This window comes from Pavona decussata, unplaced genomic scaffold (assembly GCF_977016875.1).
Source record: "Pavona decussata unplaced genomic scaffold, jaPavDecu1.1 SCAFFOLD_180, whole genome shotgun sequence".
Lineage (NCBI taxonomy): Eukaryota > Metazoa > Cnidaria > Anthozoa > Scleractinia > Agariciidae > Pavona > Pavona decussata.
In genome coordinates, this window is record NW_028145590.1 from 863,193 (window position 1) to 887,500 (window position 24,308).

A 24,308-nucleotide genomic window follows, 5' to 3' on the forward strand; every position below is an offset into this window, starting at 1 on the left:
CGCTCAGGTGAAAATTCCGCATTCAAATGCAGCGAAAATTGACTCTGTAAACAGGAGCCGCACTCAATGCCGAGAACATTTATGCTAGCTAACCGTTTTCTCGCATTAACTGTTTTTTAACAACGCATTTACACCTTCGAAAACCGGAAAGGAATTAGTTTTCCAATGTGACAAAATTCGGAGCCGGCGACATTTTGTCGCAGAAAACTTCAAATCCTCTTTACAACCATCCGCATGCAGAATCCGGCTAAACTTGAATTGAAGAGATCACAAGGTTGAGATAAATACACTTTATTTTGAAGTACTGAGATGTGTACGACCATGATACACAGCTTCAAATCTGTAAATAACCCTCCTGTCGGGCATAGCATCCTTTTATTTCAAGAAAAAAAAATCCAGCAAGACCAATATACTGACCACCCCAAGCTTCAACAGGGCATTCAGTTTTTAATACAGCCGGAATTTGGACTGTTTCAGCTGTTTATCGGCTCCAGATGAGTTGACAATGGTTCAAAACATTTGAAAAATGTAATCAGTAATAAACCAAGCTAAGCAGAAGCTTCAAATGTTGGAAAATACCGGCTTAGCCGGCAACTGCAAACTCGCAGGCTAGAAAGGCGAGACTGACATTACATCGGCCCGGTACAGCCTGTGTCTGCCCGTGTTATCTCTACAGGGGGTATCGGAGACGATTGACAAACTGTAATGAACAGAAATAAGAGGGAACAGAAATCGGTCAGCCTGGATAAAGACCTTTTTTCATACCTCGTTCGCAGAAAAAAATTCGTTGAATCGAAGGAAGGACAACATGCAGCTGAAAATCTGCTCAGCTGACCTGGAAGAAGTCGCGCGTGACATATACTCCCATATTTGGTCTTGCCTCCTTATTTGGAAGTCCGGTGGAGTATATAAAACACAGCTGTGGCGAAATTTATTCAGATTTGTGAATGCAGTGTCATTCCGTCGATTGATTGTGACTTGCCTACGTGTAATCGACTCTTTCAGCTGTTTGAAATCGCTCAAACTATCGTAGTTTGAAATCGAAAGCTTTTGAAGGTGGTTTTACGATGGAACTTGCAAAGAAGTGTCCGTTTTTAGCGCGTGTCCCTGCCTCTTTCGTTCGCAAAGCGAGGGGGCCGGTATTGGTGTCGTACGCCGAGCGGTGCCCCGTGATGTCCGAAGTTTTGCACAAGGAGAGCGAAATTCCCGAGAAAAACGACGGTAAGACTGAATTTTTGGCTTAATAATTGTCGAAATGAAACTTATTTGATGAGAAAGTCCTTGAAAAATGTATCCTAGAAGCCTTAAAGTGGTGTACTTTACCGTACTCTTAATGTAGACATAGGGATACTGATTGCATAAGCTCAAGATAGTAAGGGTTATGTTTAAATTTCTGATCATTTTTCACCGCAGGAATAAAGACCCTGGGAACCTCAACTTCTGCCAAAGGTTTGTTGTTTTTACGAAATTTGATGATCTCCATTAATTTAAATAACTTAAGCTATACTTGCGTGTGTTGCAATACAAAATTGAAAATTTAGCCGGCGACGTACCGCATGAATCTCGTTACTACAAACATTTGCATTCGGCGATTACAATTTTCCAATCAGCCTACTATAAGCTTATCTTAGAATGTTTTAACGACGAATCAACCAGAGTAGGGAATTATGAAAATCATAGATCTTCTGAAGTTTCAGCTTGGTAAAAAATAAAATTGAAACTGAACAATTTCTTTGAAACTGACCAGCTCCAACGCTTTAATTTATACTGTCCAAACAGACTTCCTAGCTACTAAAAAAGAACTTTTAAAATTGCGTTGCCTAAAAGCCTTGCGTGTTAGAGCCGACACCATTAACTGCAGCAAAAGCGGAACTTGCCAGCTCATTGACGTGTTTCTCTGACAGTAATTTGTGTAGCTGCCTTTTGTTCTAGTTTCTGTAGGACACAGTTGAGTAGTAATTTATTCATAGAATGTATTTTGGTCGGTGTAATATTGCCAAGTCATTCAGAACACCGGATTTCTTTACAATGTATGACGCTCGTGATATTGTCTTTGTTTTTTACAAACAAATGCATGCATAACTTTTATGTTCTCAGAAAATTGACAACATCACATTGCTGACTCAGTGTACAGTGACACCAACAACATGCATTACACTATAGTATTTATAGAAAGAAATGCGATTTATGCGCCGATCAAATCGAAACTTCAACATCCCCCCCCCCCCCGGGCAAACCCCGGGCATTTGACTATTTTCTGTGCCCGGGAGTGGGGAATTTGACGGGTAAGGCCTTCCCGGGGGTGGGGAATTTGACCTTGCGTGGGTGGGGTGGGAAAAATTGAACCGGAAGTGTCAGGTTTCAAATCGCTTTTTTGGGTGGCGCCGAAGTCGCTAACAGCTATAAACACGTGTTTGGACGAGATGGATAAGATTAAAGGAAGAGATACAGCATTACAAAAAAAGCTTATATAAACAATGTAGATTTTTTATACAATGAGTCAAGGTGCGGCTTTGTCCCACAAAGAATAGTGAAAGAAATGAACACTGTCGAATGAAAAACCGCTAGATCCTGCCACTCGAACAACATTCTACGTAGCCGGCTAGCCGATTTAGTTTTTTTATGCAATGAGTCAAGCTGCGCCTTTCTCCCGCTTTTGTGTCTGCAGAGGTTTTTAGAATAGCCATAAAACAGCAGTGAACAGTTAAAGAAAAAAAAACATTGTCGAATGAAAAACTGCCGCTTTGGCTTAAACTGCAGAATACCCTGCCACTTGAACAGTCTACGTAGCCGGCTAACTCATTTTAAATATGTTATTATGTATTTCTCACTAAACAACCTTTGCCATGTTTCGGAGTTAGAACAGCTTACACTTGCTGATTGACATTGTCTGACTTAATAAATTCAATTTCCAATCATTAGTTTCAATGTTAAAGTTGTGATTTTTGTAGTAGCTCATGACAGGAGCCGACAACGATTGTTCTTTAGGAGGGGCATTTGACAGACAAATCCAACGATAAGGTAGGGCATTTGAACACCATTTTGGCCCAAGGGGGCGGGAATTTGAACGATCCAATCTTCAAAAGTTCAAATGCCCGGGGTTTGCCCGGGGGGGGGGATGTTGAAGTTTCGAGTTGATCGGCGCATTAAATAGTGAAAAATCTATAAACTCTGGTCTTGAAGATAAATGCAAATTTTTTTTTTATACTGTTTATACAGCTGTACAAATGTAGTGCAGTGACACAGTGACACAGCTAGGACATTAATGCCAAACTCTGTACAATTGTGTCTCTTAGTTCAAACATGTGTATAAAGGTTTTCAATGTTCAATGTAGTAATGCGTTCATTTGGAAATCAAGTAATTTAAAGTTGTCCAAGTTTCAATTTTTTTACTCAGGGGCGATTTCCATAGTAACTTAAAAGTTGAACTGTTCTAAAAATTGATGGCAATGGTGACAGTTTTTATGCCTAAGGTGACAATTCTTATTTGAAAACTGGTCTTAAAAATAAAATAAAAAAATAAAAATTAAATGATCTTGATTTTGTACATGTAGCTTAACCTTTAAGATTAATATTTTAACACCAAAATCTCCAAGCAATTTTTATTGGCTGGCTGTCAATACATTCACCGCATTCAAAGAAAAATAACATACTTCTAAGACAGAACATAACTGCGTACATGTCTTAAATTATTATGAACAAAACACCAGTTTGGGGAAACTGTTAGTTGCAATTTACTTCACTAAAATAGTGACCTTGTCTATTGACAGTTGAAAAGTGCCCGTTCATGCACAACACAGCTGTTGCAGATGCAGATATCAAGGCAAGTGCGTTCATTGGCTGCGCATGTGACTATAAGGAGGGAGCCCCTAAGAAGGAGTCTACTGTGCCTGCAGGTTTGTGAAACGTTAAATATAAAAGTTGTAAATTTCATGTATATTGACCAGTTGACAACAAGCTCGTGCAATTAACCCATACCTCCCAACCTGAGGTTCTCACTAAGTTTCAGCGTACTCGTGTGGCTCTAAGGACATATATGTAGTGGGGCTCAGTGAATTGAGTGTTCAAAGCACGTGTAATACAAGTATATTATACATGCAAACCTTTTCACTATAAAGTTAAGTGGCTCAGTCCAAAGTACAGTACACTGTAGCTGTTGTTTTAGTGGGCTGCTGGCACTTAATGAGAACCTTTTATATTGGCTTCACCTGTATGTTAAATGAAGTGTGGTGTGATTCAAGCCAAAATCATAATTTGTTACAGTAAATAAACAATAGCCTTTACAAGATGTCAAACACTACATTATACCAAAGTGAATTCCCTTACAAAGTGTCTGATACTGTCTGATATTAGGCGTCTGTCTGACACCAATGCTGTCACCAAATGTCTGGTATAGAATGATACCAGAAAGTTCAATGCCCAAAATAAAAAAGGTGTGAAAATGTTGAATTTGAGTACAGCTTAAATTAAAAGAAACTTTTTATATTGAACATTTTAAACCTAATAACACCTAAAATTATTTTAGTAATTTTCCTTTCTGATATCATTCCGTACCAGGCATTCTGTAGTTTTTGTAACAGTACCTTATCACAAACCAGACATTTCGTAACAGACTTGGTACCCTTAGTCAGTGTCTGACATTTCGTAATGGTTTCATTCTTACCTCAGCATGCAATCTCTTTGTCTTTAGTAAGCCACTTACATGTGGCACATATGGGGTTATTTCATTCAATTTTAAATAAACCGAAGCTGGCATGAGTCATGCTGAAACATGTCTTTCAAAACAAGACATCTTTTACTTTTGTTTTTAATTTATTGTTTTCAATAAATTCATATCATGGCATGGATGTCATCAGTTATGGCACAGGTTTAGTTGGGGCATAAAGTGTCATATGACACATTTTTGACCAATTTGTAGACAAATAAAAATTTCAGTATGATGGATTATACCAATATTGATCAAGCAGAAATATGACTTTGCAATAGTTTTAATTTGTAATCATATATACAGTAAATCCAGTGTTCATCCTCTCCTTATTTATGAAGATTTAGCCTTAAAACAAAAATTCTAAAGGATTAACATTTTATGACGCCATTAACCAAACAATTTTGGATTTCATGGTACAGACAATAGTTAATACAACTGTATTAACTATTGTGGGAATTCAGACATGACCAACCCCATATTTCCATGTTTCCTCAATGTAAAATATTAATTTCCTGTATAAGATGTGTTAACAATAGGACAGAGAAGAATTGTTTTCTTTTTTTTAGATGGAAAGTGTCCATTCTCAAGTGGCAAGTTGGTGGTTGATGCTTTGAAGAAAATCCACCCCACCCCTGCTATGAAAGTTGGAAGTGTTCTATCACATCCTAGTGTGCGTCAGATGGTGACAATGCCTCTTGCCCAAGGTACAGTATAAGCAATATAGTTTGTATTTTACTAGCCAATTATAGTGGCTTGTGGTAAATACACTTGTTTTTTATTGATTAGGGAAAGTTGAGCAATGAAGTAGGCAGAGAAAAGTTGTTATAGAAACATCAGTTGTAGGTCAAGTGATTGGAATGGATAAAGTTGGTGTCTTTTGAAGTCCTTGAAGGCAGAATTTTCAATATGGAGTTTGATTCAAAATCAGACCTGTGAAATGCACTTGTGATGGACTGGTCATTCTCGTCCCCAGAGCCCCAACGTTTTTTTGTTAAATTGTTGAACGAGTGGCTCTGGGTCCATCCAAAAATATCTTTTTTTTCATTGGCTGTCGAAAACCTGATGCGCTATAAGGTGAAAAATGCTACGCTTCTGCGCATTTGTCTTTACTTCCTAATACTGAGCAGTACTGAGCAATAATAATACTGAGCAAGCGCAATGGTAAATTATCACACTGAGCGTGCGCTACCGGATGTCGTGAAAATCTCGACATCTGGTATCGGCTGTTACCAGGGCCTACGATCCAACCGCTGACCAGAAGATCGTAGGCTCTGGGAACAAGGATGTGGACTGGTTAGCATCTCAGCCAGTTTGGGTGATTGAGCAGGGCAGGGGCCTTCAATGGTGTGGGTTACCTGTGACCCTTGTGTAGTTCTATCACAGGATAACCAGTATTTGATTTTGTAAGCCTCTCAGGACCCGTCTTATAGATCAGTTAGTAATACCCTTCTGGTTTATTCTGCGGCATTTTACAGTACTTTACAACCTGTATCATTGTAAATGTTCTTCTCACAGGTGCAGCTCCCAGCCTTGATTCCTTCCATTCCCACTTTGATTACGATCAGTTTTTCATGGGTGAGATTGAAAAGAAGAAGAATGACGACACCTATCGTATCTTCAAGAAGGTGAACCGTCTGGCCGAGTCTTTTCCACATGCCATGGACTACAGTAACTCCATCAAAGGCCAGGATGTCACGGTCTGGTGCAGCAATGACTATCTTGGAATGAGCCGACACCCGGAGGTTTTGAAAACTGCCAAGTAAGTTTCCTGTCAAAGTTGTGGTGAAATTAATTTATCCTGGCATGTATAAAGATTCCCTTACTCCTGAAGTTCCTAATTAAAAGTGTATTTATATGGGCAAGAGTTTGCCTGCTTGAGAATCAAACCATGGTGGGCTATGAGTTACAAGTTGAGATACTGAGCACTTTCCTTGTACAAGTTAATGTGCCCTTGGTTCAAATTCCACATCCAGTTTTCTTGTGTGGCTAGGAAAGCCCACACCATTCACAGATGGTTTTCAAAACAGATATTCTGTATCCAAATCAGATATCAATTTGGAAAGTTCGCTTTTGTGTGGGACACAGCTATCACTTATGCCCCATTCACACCAAGGCCTAAACACATTTAAAAGCTGTCTAGTTAAACACAGTTTAAAATTGTTTCCTTCATAAAAGCTGCTTTCGGATTTTTGTCGACTACAGACTTAGTACAAATGAAAGCACAAGTTAAAGTTTACTTGAATCCTATGTCAAAGCAATGGTTCAGCTTTCTGTTGACAATCTTCATTTTGTTAAACCTGGTTTAATTAAACATGTTTTGTTGGTGTGAATGAAGCTTTAGTTTTTTGCTGGTTTCTGATTAAAATGACCCTGCAACATTTAATATCACAAGTAACAGCTGGAATTCGGCCATAACAGAAATTACAGCTCTTACTGTACTGACAGCTCTGCAGGAGGTAATCGGAGAGGATAAAGCGTGTTTCTTTCAAAAGCGTGCTTGATTATTTTAATTTGATGTGCTTACTGACCCCTACACCAAGGAGTTGCACCTCCACAACCAGAGAAGCAGGAGACTCTGAAACACCCTTGGAGGAAGGGCCAAAACCAAAACCAGCCCACATAAACTATGATGAATGAATACAACTTACACTATTTAATTTTTCTATAGGGCAACCATTGAAAAGCATGGAGTAGGAGCTGGAGGGACCAGGAACATCTCTGGAACGAGCAGTTTTCATGAGGCTTTAGAGAAGAAGCTGGCAATCCTGCACAAGAAGGAGGCTGCCCTGCTGTTTACATCCTGCTATGTAGCCAATGATACCACTCTGTTTACTCTGGCTCGGCAATTACCTGGTAAATACATTTGTGTAAAGAAATATTCACAGTTATGTTGTGGGGAGCAGGGATGGTGTAGTGGTGAGAGCAATTGCCTCCCACCAGTGTGGCCTGGGTTAGATTTCTGGACTCAGTGTCATATTTGGGTTAAGTTTGTTGTTGGCCCTTGTCCTTGCTCTGAGATGTTTTTCTCTGGGTTCTCAGGTTTTCCCTTATCCCTAAAAGCCAACATTTCCAAATTCCAATTCAATTTGGAGAGTGTCCCGATACTGTAAAGCACATTTGATCATCTCGTTATGGAATAAAATCTTTTGACTCAGTTCAATGCGTCTTGCAAATTTAAAACTTTAACGTTATTAATTTTAACTTGTTGAATTGACAAAACTTGCAAATGTGCCAAATTGTAAAACGGGCTAATGGATTTGATAAGTTTGGTGAATTTGACAAATCTGGAAAAAAAATATTTTCATCACAATATCACTAATCATTCTTTCAGGCTGCTTGATATTCTCCGATGCTGGTAATCATGCTTCCATGATTCAAGGCATAAGGAACAGTGGTGCGAAGAAGTTCATCTTCAAGCACAATGATGTGGAACACCTTGAACAACTGTTACGGCAGGCTGATCCTGATGTACCCAAGATTGTCGCCTTTGAGACTGTTCATTCCATGACTGGTGATGTCTGCCCATTGGAGGAGCTGTGTGATGTCGCACACAAGTATGGAGCTCTGACATTTGTTGATGAGGTGAGCTGTGAGAAGCAATTTGCTGTCGGTGTTTCATGTTACAGTGTATAAACTTTTCACAACATAAGAATTTTAAACATTTCAGTCTCAAATTCCATTCGGAAAGTTGGAAAGTGGGTAGCGCCTATCTGAAGACAGTGTATTCACACTTACATGTACAGTGACCATCCGCAGACTTAAAAGTTAGAGCCATTTTGCACTGAATAATCAATACCACAGTGACGACCATAAAATGACGTTATAAAATGTTTAAAACTCGAATAGTTTTTCTTCAGTTCTTCTTCCAAGAAACCCCGCCTCTTTCAAAAATGAAGATTCTTGCCAAGTTTTGATCATTTTGTGACGCCATTTTATGGTCTATAAGAGTATTGACCGTAGAAAACTGCCATTGATTTGTTTTTACAACAACATGGAAAAAGTCAAGCGGAAATTGATCTATTTTACGTCGAGGAAGCGCGCGCGTTACATCTGATGTCATTTTTATTGTCCACACTCTTATAGGCAATAGCTTCGAGCCAATCAGTGCGCGGGAATTTTAACGGTTATTGTAAAATCTCCCTTATCTGTAGGTCCACGCCGTTGGTCTGTATGGCCACAATGGTGCAGGCATTGGTGATCGTGACAACGTCATGGACAAGATGGACATCATCAGTGGCACCCTGGGGAAGGCCTTTGGTGTGATAGGTGGCTACATTGCTGGAACTGCGGCACTAGTCGACAACATCCGCAGCTATGGTTCAGGGTTCATCTTCACCACTGCATTGCCTCCGGTCACTGTGCATTCTGCTATGACTTCCGTTGGTATCCTGTCGGGTGAGGAAGGGCGTCAGCTGCGCGCTAAGCAACAGAGTGTTGTCCATACCCTGCGGAACAAGCTTGTGAGTGCTGGTCTGCCTGTGGTGTATGCACCAAGCCACATCATACCTGTTCATGTAAGTATTCTCATTCCCCTCCATGTGAGATTGGTAACCCTGTGAAGGACTAGCGTAAGCCATTGGCAAAGCCACTGTCTTTCCTAAAATAATTGCCTCATTGTCCCCTTTGTTTTAAAGAAATACATTAATCACAGTTGTATCTTCGTTGAGTAGTTGCCTTAACTGGGGCAACACAAGTTGTAAGAATTTTTGCCCTGTGGTGGGCGTAATTTAGACTTTCATTCACACACTTACTGTAATTTACAAACTGACCAGCAGTCAACAGGAAAAAGGCTACCGTTCCGTTTAAGAGAAACGTGACCAACTCCTAGTTGGCTTGATAGCTCAGTTGGTAGAGTTCTGCACCGGCATCGCAGAGGTCATGGGTTCAAATCCCGTTCAAACCTGAAATTTTTTTCTTTTCTTCTACAATAATCTTTCATCTGCAGTGTGTAAACAGAAAAAGATCATTTTGATTAAGCCTTTAAGAAGAATTGAAATGTTGAGTGATCCTGGTTTGTTCCTCACAGGTTGGCGATGCAGCAAAGTGCACAGCCATCTCGAACGAGATGCTCAGCAAGTACGGCATGTACGTACAGTCCATAAACTATCCCACCGTGGAACGGGGAAAGGAAAGGCTGCGCATCGCACCCACACCTCAGCATAATGAGGAGATGATGGATAAGTTCACTGATGCTCTGGTGAAGGCTTGGCAGAACAACGGCATGGGGTTTCTAACCCCTGTCTGCACCACAGAATGCGATTGCCAGGATCGCTGCATTACTTACAAGGAGTTGGATTGCAACAAGTACGCCTCTCAGGTCGGCACTGCCTAGAGCACTGCCTACCGCTCCGGATCTACCCTCCAGTTGGCTTGGGCGTTCACATATAATGGAATTGTCTGAATTTTAACCATTGTAATTTCAATCTGGAATTGGAATCGAAATAATAATCCTTAACCATGGTGTACTCCGTGTCTGTGTGTTGTTTGTGCAACACTAGTTTCTCACTCTAACACAGTCTTCTGAGAAAGTTTGTGCTTTGTTTATGTCTTGACATTTCTGTAACTTGCTAATTTTGAAGATACACTTGTTGTGATACTCAGTGGTGAGCGTTTGTCTCCACTAAACCCGGGTGCTTAATCCCTACTCCGTTCTCTAACAAAATTATCTGGTTGTTCATGCTACCTCTGTTTTATTTCATTCATTATTTTGTTTCATTCTTCTAAAATTCACAGGCCAAGAAAATATTTCTGTTCGAGTTTCTTTCTACTACACTAGTGCTGCCCTTATGCCTTTAGCAACTAAAACTAAGATCTTGAGATTTGTCGTGGGTGACTGCCTTTTATGCCGATGTGGACCTTGAAAACTTTGCCTGTTCCAGTTGTGTTCTGATGGGTCTTTTGTTCTTTGATTGCAAAGTGGTGCCAGCGTAGTTTTCAATTCTGCTTTGAAAATTGTGTGGTGCAGCTTCTCTGCTTTCAGTAAGGTTACGTGGTGTAGCTTTTATCCAGTCTAATTCCGAATAAGTTGATCCAGATTTGTTTGTTCTTCATCATAACTGATACTTGACGCCGAAGTGATAGTCTGTGTCAGTCTTGTGAGCGACTGCCATTGTACTACGTACAAAGAAGCGATCCCAAGCACGAATCAGGACGATACCATATATCGCTTGTATCGCGATCAGAGATCGGTTATATCGAAGATCCGAATTAAGTTTGACTGAAACAGGATTTAAATTTAATTAATTTCGGGTTGCTGCCTTTATGCCATTTTAAATTCAGTTGGACTTCCCATATAAACAATCTGACAGTGTTTAGTTGGGCGGGCTTTTTTTTTGGGGGGGGGGGGGGGGGGAGGGATGGGGTGGGACATCATATTCCAAATCAGAATAGGTAAAAAAATGAAATATATTCCTCTTATAGAGCAATAAGAACTCGATCCTTTTACTTTGGCCATTTGGTTCTTTTCGTAAGAGAAACATACAACGTAGATTTTTCAGAATACACAGAATATGTCCCCCAACCCCCTCACCCCCTCCCCCCCAAATAAAAAGTACCCGCTTGATCGTTAGTTTTGAGGAGTTGCCAGGTTGTAGGGGGTGCTGCTTTTATGCCAATTTATGATCCATGCGAAAGTGGTTCGAATCTGTAAAGTTTCGGCGTTTCGCAAATGAGTCGAGAACGACCTAACTCGAAAAGGCCGTTTGTAACTGCTCAATTTCTGTAGATCGGGTGTCTGCCTTTGTGCCAAGAAAATTGAGGATTCCCGTACCCCGATCCTGATGCCAAGAACACTGAGGAACTGTAGAGTGCAGGTAACGGTGAAGGAGCGCACCAGTAAATTTAGGCTCGTTATCGGGCCGAAACAACCTTGCCAAATACCAGGATTTGGTGAGGACGTTTTCAAATTAGGGAAAGCTGTAACAACGTAGGGTTGGTTGACCTGTGGTATTTTTTTGTTGTTGGGGGAGGGGGACAACGTATGAAGCTCCTGATCTCGTAGTTGACGACTGTGGGTGCAAGAAACAAAATCAGTTAAGGAGGTAGCCGTTCAACCTCGTTCCCAGGGTCTATCCGAGAGACGCTGGGAACGAGGTTGGTTAACTGTTAAGAGTTTGCAATAGTTCTAAGCTGTTATTGGTCAAAAACTGTCTAGATTTTCAAAGGAAAAAAGTTCTCTTTAGCACTTATCGGAAAGTGAGACTACTGCAAGCAAAGTTGACTTTCACAAGGTGAAGACATGGCACGTGAGAGGACCTGTCTTCACTTACTATTCACTTAATCAACAGCGCATGAAAATCCTGTGGAGTGTGCAATCGTCTCGCAGCGTGAAGGCAAATATTGAAAATCAGGCTAAATCGAGCTCTGAAAAAAAGGGGGAAGTGTTTAAAAGGATTTTACGAGCGGGCGATGAAAGTTTCAGGATTTTCATGTCGACCAAATTCACACTAGGCTATGTTGGTTTTAGCACGGTTACTAAGCAAGGCCTTTTTTGTTTTTATTTTTTTTTTATAAAAAAGCTTATTCCTTTTGTGAACACGGTCTTTAGAATAGCAGTCCTGACTTTCTTCAAATCAATCTGTGAAAAGCCCAAGACTAGGGAGATGTATGTAGATCGAGGAGAGGCTGATTCAAGAATTTGTCGTTAATAGATGTTTTAGAAAATTTTACTTGTCTGTAAACTGGTTATGGGTTTGAATTAGATGATGTAATTTGTTGGGATCTCGTTTGATAGAATACTAATTACTTTATAAGTAGGTAGGTTTTACATATATGAAAACCGCTGTACTTAGCTTTGGGGAAATCAATAAAAAACGTTTCAATGTTTGCCTACAACGAGGACCATTACCTGGAGTTGACCTGTGACGACCCCAGCAGCGGGTTGAGGGGGGTGGAGCAGGTTGGGGGGGGGGGGGGGAGGATGAGGCGGAGAGTTGTGGGAAGGTGGGGTGCGAAAATTTTAGTATCGCAGCATAAGCCACCAAACTTCGGTTAACACTCCTTTCCATCTCTCAAACTAACCTTGAACAGAGGGAAAAAAGTAACTTCGTACTCGGACAGTTAAAAGTTATGACAGTGAGACTTGGAGGATAGATAGTACGTCCAAAGATGTTTCCTTTGAGGTCCGAATCATTGGTCATGATTGCTAAATAGCGGCCGTCTTGGGTTTCTGGATTCTCCCAAATCGTCAAGAAAGCGCCAAAAATTGAACGAAAAGTAACCAAAGCCAATGAAGGAACACTGATATGAGCTTTAAAAACTTAAACAGTTATGGGTAGAAAAGTGATTTTTCTTTATTTTAAAAAGGGATTTTCTGTAAAAGTTGCCTGTCAAAAGTTGGTTTCCATGGTAACATCATAGTCAATCAACGCCAACCGTGGACCACATCAAATTTTTCCCAGCTAAGTTTCAGGGCGTTTGCTCAAATATTTAAAAAGTTATTTAGGTTCCCCACCTCCCCCCTCCGGTCTAGATAGGGTTTATTTGGCAACAATTCAGTAGGACATGTCATCTTTTGCGTGATTTGACGTTTCCTTGGTAACATGTACAGTTTTCTGATTGGAGTGTTTTTCGAAAATTTTGATTGAACTTTTAGTTAATGGTTAGTTAATTTATTAGTTAATGGCTAGTTAATTTATTCGTCCATCGATTTTAATTATTTCTTTTGTTAAATGTTAAAAGTATTTTGAGGCTTTGGAGAAATAATTCTGCAATGGACGGTAACTGCGCTTTGAATGGTCAAGAGGAAGCAGATTTGACCATAACTTACCGGGTAATTACAGCGCAAATCAAATTAGTTGATCTTTGTGGGTAGTGTACTGTGTAGCGCTCTACCCAGAGAAGATCGAATATGCGTGCGATACTTGCGGCTCACAATTAACGTCACGGATTATCAGCTCAAAACCGATTCACAAACACTTGACATCTGGAGCCCGTGAATGTTTCCAAACATCACATATTGGGTCACAAAAATTAATCAGACTGGCTAAAAACAGCCATTCAATGTTTTTCGATCCCATATTTCTTTCCTATTCTGCTCTAAAAGAATATATTTACTCCGGTCAATTAGCCCACGAAACATGCGCAACAAATTTGCATGCCATTTCCATGTCCTAGGCAAAAGCAGTGCAAATGAAACTTCACAGCTCCTTCATCTTCTTAAATGAAACAGTCGATCAGTAAAATAGATTGATGTGAGCCGTCGCTGCTAAAACAACCACTCAAAACAACACGGCAGGAACAAAGTCACACGTTTTTCTCCATTCTACTGATCGACTGCTTCATTTAAGAAAATAAAGTAGCTGTAAAGTTTCCGATTTACACTACTTTTGCCTGCGACATCGAAACGGTATGCAAATTTGCTGCACGTTTCTTAGGCTAATTCTAGTAATTGACCGGAGTAAATATATTTATTTTTTTTGGGACAGTGTTACAATGTGTTGAATAATGATTGATATCCCATAGCCGCTAAACCAATCATAACTCTCAAACTGTATTATATGTATCCAATAATCTAGTCAAACGACAGCTAACTCAAGCATGTTAAGGCATGGCTCAAGGCCATATCTGGGTAAAAAACAGAATCAATTATAACTCTTCAGAAATTTACCACCAAACTTGGCAGCGACACAGAAATTGATGACCTTAACTCATTGCTAGCCTCGGGTCTTGAAAATAGACGTCACGTGACCGGTTATGATTGTTTCTTTGCCCAAACAGAAAATAGAAAATGGGGTGCCGAGTTTGCATATAACGGATATAGATTAGAACGCTTCTTTTACTGTCTGGTTATGCCTTACATGAATCTGTCCTGAATGGTTGACCTCAATATTTAGTAAACGGATTATTTAACAAAATAGGTCACATGACTTTTTAAACTTCCTAATAATATTTTAATAAAACCAAAACCTATTCCATTCAGGACAGATTCAGTTACTAAACGATAGAAGCTACAACCGCACATGCTAAGCTTCGAGTCACAATGAACCATTCTTACCCCATCTGACAATTAGTTTTGAGTGCAATCGTGACGTCATCAAACACGTGACCACTATTCTTATGCCTTAAGAAATTTAACGTTGCTGTAACACGTTGATTACAAACTTATGGCCACTCTGGGGATTTAAAAAACCTTGATTTCAAAGATAGGTAGTTTCAAATTCGCGGGGGGTCTTAAGTAAAGAATAAGCCATGCCTTAACATGCTTGAGAAGTTTTTCTGCACACCCTGGCGATGGATGGTACGTACCCGATATGCATCCCCTAAAGGAGTGTTCATTATTCATGGGAAGGGGGGGGGGGGGGCTGGCAAAGGGGGAAACGGAACGTTTGGAACTTTTTGAACCCCCCTCAATGATGAAGGATAACTTTCCCGCTCCCCAGCTTGAACATGTAAACGTTTTTGACCCTCCCCTCCCTACCCCCCCCCCCCCCCATCAATGATGCATTTATTATCAAACCATACTCTCATCCTCCACTTAACGCTTTACTCGCCTGCCTTTTGCTTGCTCCACTGAGCAGTAGAAGAAACTATTACGTATGTTAATGTACAGGTTGAAGTGATACAGAGTGTAATCACTAGTCTGGAAAATACCACAAGGCAGCTAAACAGGGTGCTTGTGCAACTGGCAGACACTCAAAAAAAAAGTGGAGTGAGTAGGAGGTGGAAAGAGGCCAAGAGAAAGGCAAAGCAGAGGAAAGAAAAGAGAAAAAGACTGTGCCAAGCTGCAGTTGTGGAGTCCTTGACTGGGCAAAGTGCATAATAAGATATATTGCCACTGTCAGATGACATGATCTGCCAGCAAAACACTGACAGCCTTCACCCAACCGTTCTAGTGAAAGGCCAAGATCAACTTATTTCTGAGGGCAGCCTATCTGTTGGTGCAGCCAGTGAAATCCAAACATATCTAACTAGCAAATCCATTGAATGGAACCCATTTGCTGTGTAAACTATTGGTGCGAGATTATGGTTTGATTTACTGTGGTACAAGTACATTAAATGTCATGCGGTTCTGGAATAATTAAAAAAAAAAAAACTAATGATATCAATCTTCAAACGTTTTTGCGCCTCCCCCCCCCCCCCCCTCTTTCCTAGATCCAGAATAAAACCTTTCTGACCCCTCCTAAATAGGGGAGTAAACTTCGCTTGCCCCCCCCTCTCCCATTTGTAAGCCCGCCCTCCCCATAAACAATGAACACTCCCCAACGTCGCCTTCATTAAACAGCATTAAGATCATTGTAACTCTGGCCCTAAAGAAGACTGGTTGTACTAGTTGAAATATTGGCCCAAATAAAGAAGCCCTTTGCCGTAGTGTCAGCCCTGCAATCAGTTTGGTTTATTTATATTTTGTTAAACCCAGTTTTCAGTCCAAAGATTTACATCTACTTTTGAATTAACAAAATACGGTTCTCTTCAGCGTAACAACATGAATCGAAGGGATGACTGAAGCACCGTTTTTACATAAGAGAATTAACTTTCATTCGTCAGGACAAAAACCTTTTCAGCCAATGAGTTTTTGATTATTTTAGCCTTACCAGAGAGTGATAAAACCACGCATTAATTTCTTTGTTATAAGTAGCTGCGAGGAGCTGTAATTCTTGGCATATTGTAAAAGAATAGAATGGAGTGGATTTGTAAAACGTGGATTTGTCAGACATGGATTTGTAAAACGTGGACTGGTAGGTAACAAAACAAACAAAACAAAAATAATTTTATCTTTTTTTTTATTTATATTACTGTCCGTTTTAGAGATTTTAGTCTTAGATTTTATTTTTACCATTTCGCGCCTTGCATCTCGATTCATTTTCTTTCCATTCTGATGTTAGAAAGACGCTCGCCTATTTTAGCCGTTGTGGCGGACGAAATTTACCGCCAATAAACTTTACGTAATTTTGCACACATAGATCCTTAATTGTTAAATAGAGCTTGTGATATCGTGAAAAGTGTACGTCTTTTTCGTGTCCCCTTATTGCTATGGAATATCGCATTTATTTATTCATTTATTTATTTATTTATTTATTTATTTATTTACTTATTTATTATTTTTTACACTCTAAGGTGTTGTAATATTTTACAGTTTTGTCTCATCGTTTATCACTTCTTTCCCACAGTCATGTTTAATTTGCATCGGCTGTCCTAGCTTAAGAAATTTTAACTGCGATCGTGTCTTTAGCAGCAATGGCGACGGCAGCGAAAATTTCACCATTAAAAGAATTCGCTTTTTCCCAAACGTCGTCGCAATTATTTCAACTCGCTATATATGTCAAATGTAGGTAAAATTTCCTGGAGTTGAATTCTTGGAGATGCACGTCACCCACGTTTAGAAAGAGAAAGGAAAATTCGCCGTCCTGCGTTGACGTCCTCCATGAAACGACCCATCAAGAAATTTCACTTCCAAGTCGTGCAGTGACGGCAAAGAAATGTCCAAAAAGTGTAATGCACGTGCAGAGTTGTTGTTTTGGCTCTTAAGCCTATTGTTTTTTTGACGATCTCGTTGCCGATGTTCCCAAAGAGCGCGCATATAACGGCTGTTCGTGAACTGATTTACAACGTACGTGATCTTCAACGCGAACGTGATCTTCAACGGAAGCATTAAAAAAATTAAAACATAAAAAAACATAGAATTCACCTGTCTTTGTGGAGCCACTGACTTGCCTTAGGTTATACTAAAGGCCTATGTTTTCCCTAATACGGCCGTTCCAGCTTGTGAATAACTAATCATTCGTTTTTTTTTTCCGAAGAGGTAACTCGCACCTGACTTCAACATCGGTTGCAAGGGATTGCGTAAAAAAAGTTGTTGTCCGACGAAATATCTAAATAATTTAAATTCCACCAAGTCATCTAATTTTCAAACTGACAATGTCATTGACAATTGAAAAAGATAAACACAAAAAATGGCAGAGCTTTAAGTTTTCTTGCTATTTTTCTTCTTTTGTGGTTTTTTAACTCGACAAAATTTTGAACATATGGACGCTGCTGAACAGATTGTAGTTAGGTTTTATTCAAACATGACAAAAATCAACAGCTGTTCTCATTTTGAATTATACATAAAAAGTAGTTGTCATCTGAATTAGTTGCTGTTAATGATGTGGATGTATCCAAAAGCAGCGATTATACATTTCAGGTAATCTTTCTTTCTTTCTCTCAACTTCTCGCGTACAAAAGTGTCATATTAATTATTGTGACATAAACAATTTTACAGCAATTACCATATATTCAAATTCTTCAATTTTCGCTCTATTGCGAATTGATTTCGCATTTGCGAGGGAGAACTGATATTTTCAAAGTTCTTCATTAAAAACAAAAACAAAAACAAAACATTTGACCAGTTTTATAAGCTCACTGTTTTAGAAAATTACAGTCTGTCTCGTGGTACAATATATAAGAATTTAAGGGTAATTAAATAAAACTCGGGTTGCTAATTAAATCGTGCCATGCCTTCGTGAAGACAAAATGGACACGTATTATTGCAACAAGCAAAAATCACGTTAAAAGGTATTCAAAGACGTTCTTATAACAAATCTCCCTTCTTAGCTCTTTTCTAGAAGACAAAGAACATGTCTCGGCCGTGCAAGCAACGTGACGTGTTGACGAGCCCATTTGGGGCTAAGCAGCTGTCCACGGTTGCTTTATAGTCATAAACATTAATCATTATAGGTTTTACCCGCTGTAGTGCTGTGTTGAAAGGGATTGTAGCGCCTTACAGCGGCTTGAAGGCCCGTTTACACAAGTGATTTTTGCCTCACTTCGCTGCAATTGTTCTCGATCGCGCAAGGCTGCGTTTCAGAGGATCACACGTTTACTCCGACAACTGGTATAACTGCTATACGAACAAACTAGAGGCCCGTTTAAAGGCGACTTTTTGTGCTTTTTCGGTCGCACTTTTTCAATGAATTAAGCCTTATTCGTGCCAAGCTAAGTTCCAGTTTTAAATTCCCACGACATTACAGGGGTTTCGAACATGTTTGAAACTTGATGCAAATTCGCAGCTTTTGTCGAAATACATGAGACACATGACGAGCGCGGAGTTAGATGTCAGAGTCAACTTAACCGGGGCCACCGAAAAAACCGACACTTTGAAATTTAAAGAAATGTTCTCGTTTTTCATTGGTTTACAAACTACCAAAGCGAGATGAGCAAAATGTTTGGTATAGTCACCAACGAGAGATATTCGAAGGTAAAGGTGTGTTATACGATATAGAAAAGGATCCCTTTAGACCCTATCCGATATCGTAGACGTTTCGAAAATGTTTGAAACTTGATGAACATTATTACAAGATTTCTCAGAAAACGTACCGCGATATCGTGCTAAAAATGGTTTGCATCGCCGCCATGTTGGTGGACAAAACAAAAGACAGATTTGTTCACAAAGTTTGCATAACAATGGAAGGTAAATCCCAGAGGACAAAAATGCCATTGTCCGCCGCCATGACGTCACATGCAAACCATCATGCAAGAAAATTTGCTGTGACGTGCGACAAGAGTTGCATGAAGTCACGTGCGAAAATAGACACGAGTGTTCACGAATTCACGAAAATGCTTGCGTCCTATTTTACTTTCAGGTGGAATAATTGAAGGGCCTTTCGAAGCATGTCTTCGTATGTGGATTCACAATCGGCTCAGATTACCATAACAACAGTGCATTCCGTACTGGCCATCTTAAACATCAGCGGAAACAGTTTGGTGTGCGCTGTCATAATCAAGAATCCCGATATGAGGTAGAATTAGCAACGACGATGGCAACGGCAACGACAATTGTTGGCTTCACACTACAAGCTAAGTTAGTTTCAAGTAAGCACTTGATTCAAGTGCACTTGAAAATCTCAAGTCGCACTTTAGAAAACTTGGCTTCACACCTGGTGACAAAGTATACACTTGAAGCACAAGCTGTCAATCATTGTTCGCGGTAAAATCAGAAATGCGACTGCTCGCCGGAAAATCATGAAGCCTTTACAACGGAAAAAGGTTTTGTGTTGTTTACTCTTTAGTTTGTCTTTAATTTTAACTCAGAGAGTTTTAACATTACAGGAAATGCATAGGTACTTCATTGTTTACGAGTACTTGGCGACAAAACAAAAGAACAGGCGACATCTTCTGAACTGAAAATCGATGGTTCAGGCTGTCCGTAAAGATGAAATTCAAATAAGATCGTAAGTTTAAATCGGCTTTTCCTTCTTTTTTATGTTTACTTACAAAAAAGACTGTTCCATGGAGTCCTCAAACTGCGAGGCGTATCTCCAACCATCCATTTTGATTTTTTTTTTTTTAATTAATTGCGTTCGACGAAGGAGAACGCAAGCCTAATTTCGTTTTTGCGTCCTGTGTCTTTTGAGTTGGTGTGCCTGTGTACGGCTATGCAGAACTTTTCGAGATTGCTGTAAGGACACCCAAATAGCCCCCCCGCTTGAGTTTTGCAGGGGCATGTGTCGGCCGGGAAACTGGTGCGAGCTTATGATGACTCTAACCTCGTTTTCGCGCTAGAGCCATCTTTTTAGTCTCGTTTTCGTATAAGAGTCGCCCCCTCGTTTCCGCGCTAGAGCCATCTTTTAATGTTGCTAGCGGGTCGAGTTTCACGTTCTGCGTGCTTGTTGGTGTGCTTGACCTTTTCTTGGCGTTTGGTGTGCTTGCTTGTCGAATTCTGGACTGTGCTTCCTTGTTGTGTGGAGTGTTATCAGATAAGTTGTGTTGTTTACGCTTGAAGTTAGAGTTACTGGCATTTGCAATCTTGCGAAATTATTGCGAAAGCTTATCGATGTTCACTTCCTCCGTTTCAACTGCAATGTTCATCAATATTCACTGGACGTGACTGGATGGAAATATCTCTGCAGAATCTTTTCCCTTTCTTCCAGAAATCTTTTTTGTGAAAGATTGGATTGAAGATCTAACACGTTTTGTGGCCGCGGTAAAATAATTTTCCGTGGGAAATAAATTCATCGAACAGCGCATCGGACAGCGCTGCACGCCCATTGTACATTTCGTCGTGTCAGAAATAGATTTCAACCGCAAACTAGCCTGTGGAACTACGAAAAGCCCCGGGCGAAAAGACTATTGTCATCAAAATCGTTGCTATGTTCAGAAACCTTTTACAATACGAGTAAAGACGGACTTTTCACCAGCAGATAATTCGCTATCCAGCGGAGAACATTTTATCCACTGGATAGAGTTATCCGCTCTCTGGATAACCTTGGCCCTGAGATGTCTTTCAAAACTGTATGCAAATTAGCTCGCTTCAGTTTGACATTTTTACGGCTTTATAGTCGCGTAAGTTTCGCGGCATTTTGGTAAAATACCTTTTGAGTACAAGACCAAAATAGTACGCTGGCCTGTAAGTTTCGTTTTTCTCAAAGATTGAAAGCGTCTTACCGAAAATGATGTGCATTATTTTAAAGTTCGACCGGCGGTGTCACGCAACAGACGGACCGAAAATACTTTCTATTATTTTTAAGTTCAACAACGTAGCCGCTGAAATTTAAAATTCAGCTTCGTTTATTGCAAATATTTCACCTTGGTAGTTACACAATACGTACAGATATAAAAGGACGAAAGGGCTACCTAAAAAAAAGTCACGCAGCAGGCCGTACAATCGGACAACTTAAGGCTGTCGAACGCACTCTATAATCGTTGATCACTACTAGTTTTAGTTCACGGCAAAATGTTTATCTGTCCTGGCACTGCAGCACGTGCCTTTCAATTGGTTTCCCTTTCCCTATTGGTCAAGTACGTTCTCAAGTGTGGTGTTGGCCATACTTGGCGGCGTACTTCGGCTTCTTTGAACTGCGAAAGTTTCCATGGTCACTAAGTAAAGTTCAAGTTGGTACGTTTTACCCCTTCACACTCAAAGTAGGTTTCAAGTGCACTTAGATTATACTTACAAGCTCTAGTGTGAAGCCCCCTAATGCCGCAAAACAATAGGTTCAATGAGAAAAAACAATCGCTCTGCACGTGCGTTTAACACTTTGGTACATTTCTTGGTCGTCCTCTGCAAAATAAGAACGTGAAATGACCACATTTAAGGTTTTGTGGAGAACGTCAACGGACGACGGTGAATTTTTCATTTTCTTTCTTAACTTGAACGCCACTCTTACCAATTTGGTTCCTGGATAGTCGCCATTGTTGCAAAAGCTGAGTGAGTTGAAATAATTGCGAAGTAGCAAAAATGAAATTTCAGGTGCATGACGTTTTCGTTGCCGTTGCCGTCGTCGCTACGTAAGGTCCCCATACTAGGGACTTTACCCAAACACGACGCCGACGGCAACGGAAACGTCAATAAAGAAAAGGCTTAATGAGCTAAACAATGCTGTGCACGTGCATTACAAATTTTGATACATTTCGTCGCCATCCTCGGCCAAACAACAACGTGAAATGCCCAAATTCAAGGTTTCATAGAGAGCATGAGGACATGACAGTAAACTTTCGTTCTCTATGCTAACTTGGAGACCGTTCTCACCAGTTCTGTTATTGGATAGTTCGGCCACTTTGTAGAAGTTGAACGAATTGGAATAAGCATAAAGTAGTACAAGGAAAGTAAACTTGTACTTTCAAGTGACGTTTTCCTTGGCGTTGCCGTCGTGATTGCGTAAAGTCCCCAGGAGCTAAATTGAAAGCAGCTCTAATACTGGTTTAGCTTTCACTCTTTACTTTATTACTTTTCTACAGAACATCAATGAACTACCTACTAATCAACCTGGCTATCGCCGACATGACTTTAGCCATATTTTTTGCGCCTCGGTACATTTTATGCACACTTTCACGCACCCGGATGGAATGACTGGCAAAGTACTCTGTAACTTGGTAACAGGAGGTAACCTGGCCTGGGTTGGAAGTGGCGCATCAGTGTTCACTCTGGTTGCCATAGCAATTGAACGCTACCATGCCGTGGTTCACCCCCTTCGCGCCAAGTATAAACTTGCGATCTGCAAACTGAAGGTATACTTAAAGTTACTGTGTTTGTGGACTAAGTTTAACATAAGTCATCCTAGACTGCAGCTTCGTGCTTTAATTCTTGCGAGGTGTTTGAAACCCCTGATGAAGTACGAAGCGTAAGTTTTTACTATGGCTTTTCAAAAGAGAAATCATCATCATCATCATCATCATCATCATCATCATTATCATCATCATCTTCATCATCATCATCATCATCATCATCATCATCTTCATCATCATCATCATCAGCATCATCATAATAATAATAATAATAATAGTAATCATCATCATCATCATCATCATCATCATCATCAATTCTCTGCGCGCCAGTAGGCGCATAAGGGCGACACATTCTCTGACCAACACTCTCTGTTCCGTGCCGCCACCTTGGCTACAATCCAACTCTTACACCCTGAATCATTCCTGAAACAGTCCTTCTCTAAGTGGTCATTGGTCTCCCTCTCGCCCTTCGTCCTTCCGGAGTCCACCCCGATGCTGTAAAACTGTGGTTTCCACCCTCTCTCCTGAGTATATGTCCTAACCAGTTCCATCTTCTTCGTCGTACCTCGCAGATTATTTCATTGATCTCTGCCACCTCAACCACTCTATTTTTTGTCATTATTTGCTGCCATTTGATCTTCATTATCCGTCTAAAGCACTGGCATTGGAAACTATTCAGTTTTCGTTCGTCAGCCTTTGTGATCTTTCACGTTTCACAGCCATATAGCAGGACCGGTCGAACTAAAGTCTTTTATAGGCGTATCTTGGTTTTCCTTCCTATTCCTCTCGCTGCCCACACCTTCCCTAGCCTCTGGAATGCACTGCGATCCTATGCAGTTGGTTCATAATATCTTTAGTGCCTCCACCCTCCTTATCTACAGGAGCACCTAGGTATAAAAACTCCTCGACGTCTTCCACCACCCTCCCATTCACCTCGATGCTCTCCCTGTTGCTAGCATACTCAGTCCTCAGTGTCTTGCACTTTCTCGCATTGAATTTAAGGCCTACTCTGGCTGCTTCTTCTGTCAGTCTCCCACGCTTCTCGTGCAAGTCATTAAACTTGGATGACGGCAGGGCAACGTCGTATGCGAAATCCAGGTCCTCCAACACTGTTTTGAAATTCCACCGTATCCCTCTTCTCTTGTCTGCTGTTGCCTTCCTGACGGTCCAATCCAGGGCCAGTAAGAACAAGACACCTGACATCACACGTCCCTGCTTTACTCCAGACTTGATCTTGAACCAGCCTGATGTCTCACTTCCGTCAATAACTGCACACTCGAAGTCCTCGCCTATGTCTGCTATCACCATCTTGCAAGTTATCCCATAGCTTCTCATGATGCTCCAAAAGCTTTCCTGTGTTCCGAATCGAAGGCACTGCGCTGAATGGTGCTTCCGAGGAGCGGCAATTGTCATTGTACATTGTGGGTGGGGCAAATTCCACATTGCAAACACTGTACTTTGTGTGCAGGACGTGGCAAACGAATCTTATTTGCTTTGAGCCCTCGTACGGGTCACGTCCAAAAGGTTACTCCGTACGGGGCTTCGCCTAAAGCTGAACCAAAAGCTGTAACATTTCTGGATCATGATTGACCAACGCTAGGAGCTCATTACGTGGAGAGCACAACTCTTATAGACTCGTTGTTTTTACAGACCTATTCATTTTTAGACTGAAGTTCCTACA

At 40.6% G+C, this 24,308-nt stretch overlaps 1 protein-coding gene, 1 long non-coding RNA gene and 1 pseudogene across 3 annotated transcripts in view; all 3 read left to right on the forward strand.

The window, feature by feature from the left end:
* Positions 1-930: 930 nt before the first annotated feature.
* On the forward strand, positions 931-10,173 carry LOC146463127 (uncharacterized). The gene is made up of 9 exons (XM_085084663.1): positions 931-1,221; positions 1,414-1,449; positions 3,771-3,896; positions 5,275-5,412; positions 6,224-6,467; positions 7,377-7,561; positions 8,040-8,290; positions 8,860-9,222; positions 9,735-10,173. The coding sequence occupies exons 1-9, from the start codon at positions 1,068-1,070 to the stop codon at positions 10,038-10,040; spliced, it is 1,803 nt and encodes a 600-aa protein (XP_084940789.1). The 5' UTR covers positions 931-1,067; the 3' UTR covers positions 10,041-10,173.
* An 899-nt stretch (positions 10,174-11,072) lies between these two features.
* Positions 11,073-12,541, forward strand: LOC146463128 (uncharacterized). The gene is made up of 2 exons (XR_014856944.1): positions 11,073-11,721; positions 11,773-12,541. It is a non-coding gene; the product is annotated as an uncharacterized LOC146463128 (long non-coding RNA).
* Positions 12,542-17,792: 5,251 nt separating this feature from the next.
* Positions 17,793-24,308, forward strand: part of LOC146463129 (neuropeptide FF receptor 1-like) — a 7,619-nt pseudogene continuing 1,103 nt past the window's right edge. The window contains exons 1-3 of the transcript XR_014856951.1: positions 17,793-17,828; positions 19,267-19,422; positions 22,361-22,630. The product of XR_014856951.1 is annotated as a neuropeptide FF receptor 1-like (transcript). The remainder of the gene's footprint in view (positions 17,829-19,266; positions 19,423-22,360; positions 22,631-24,308) is intronic.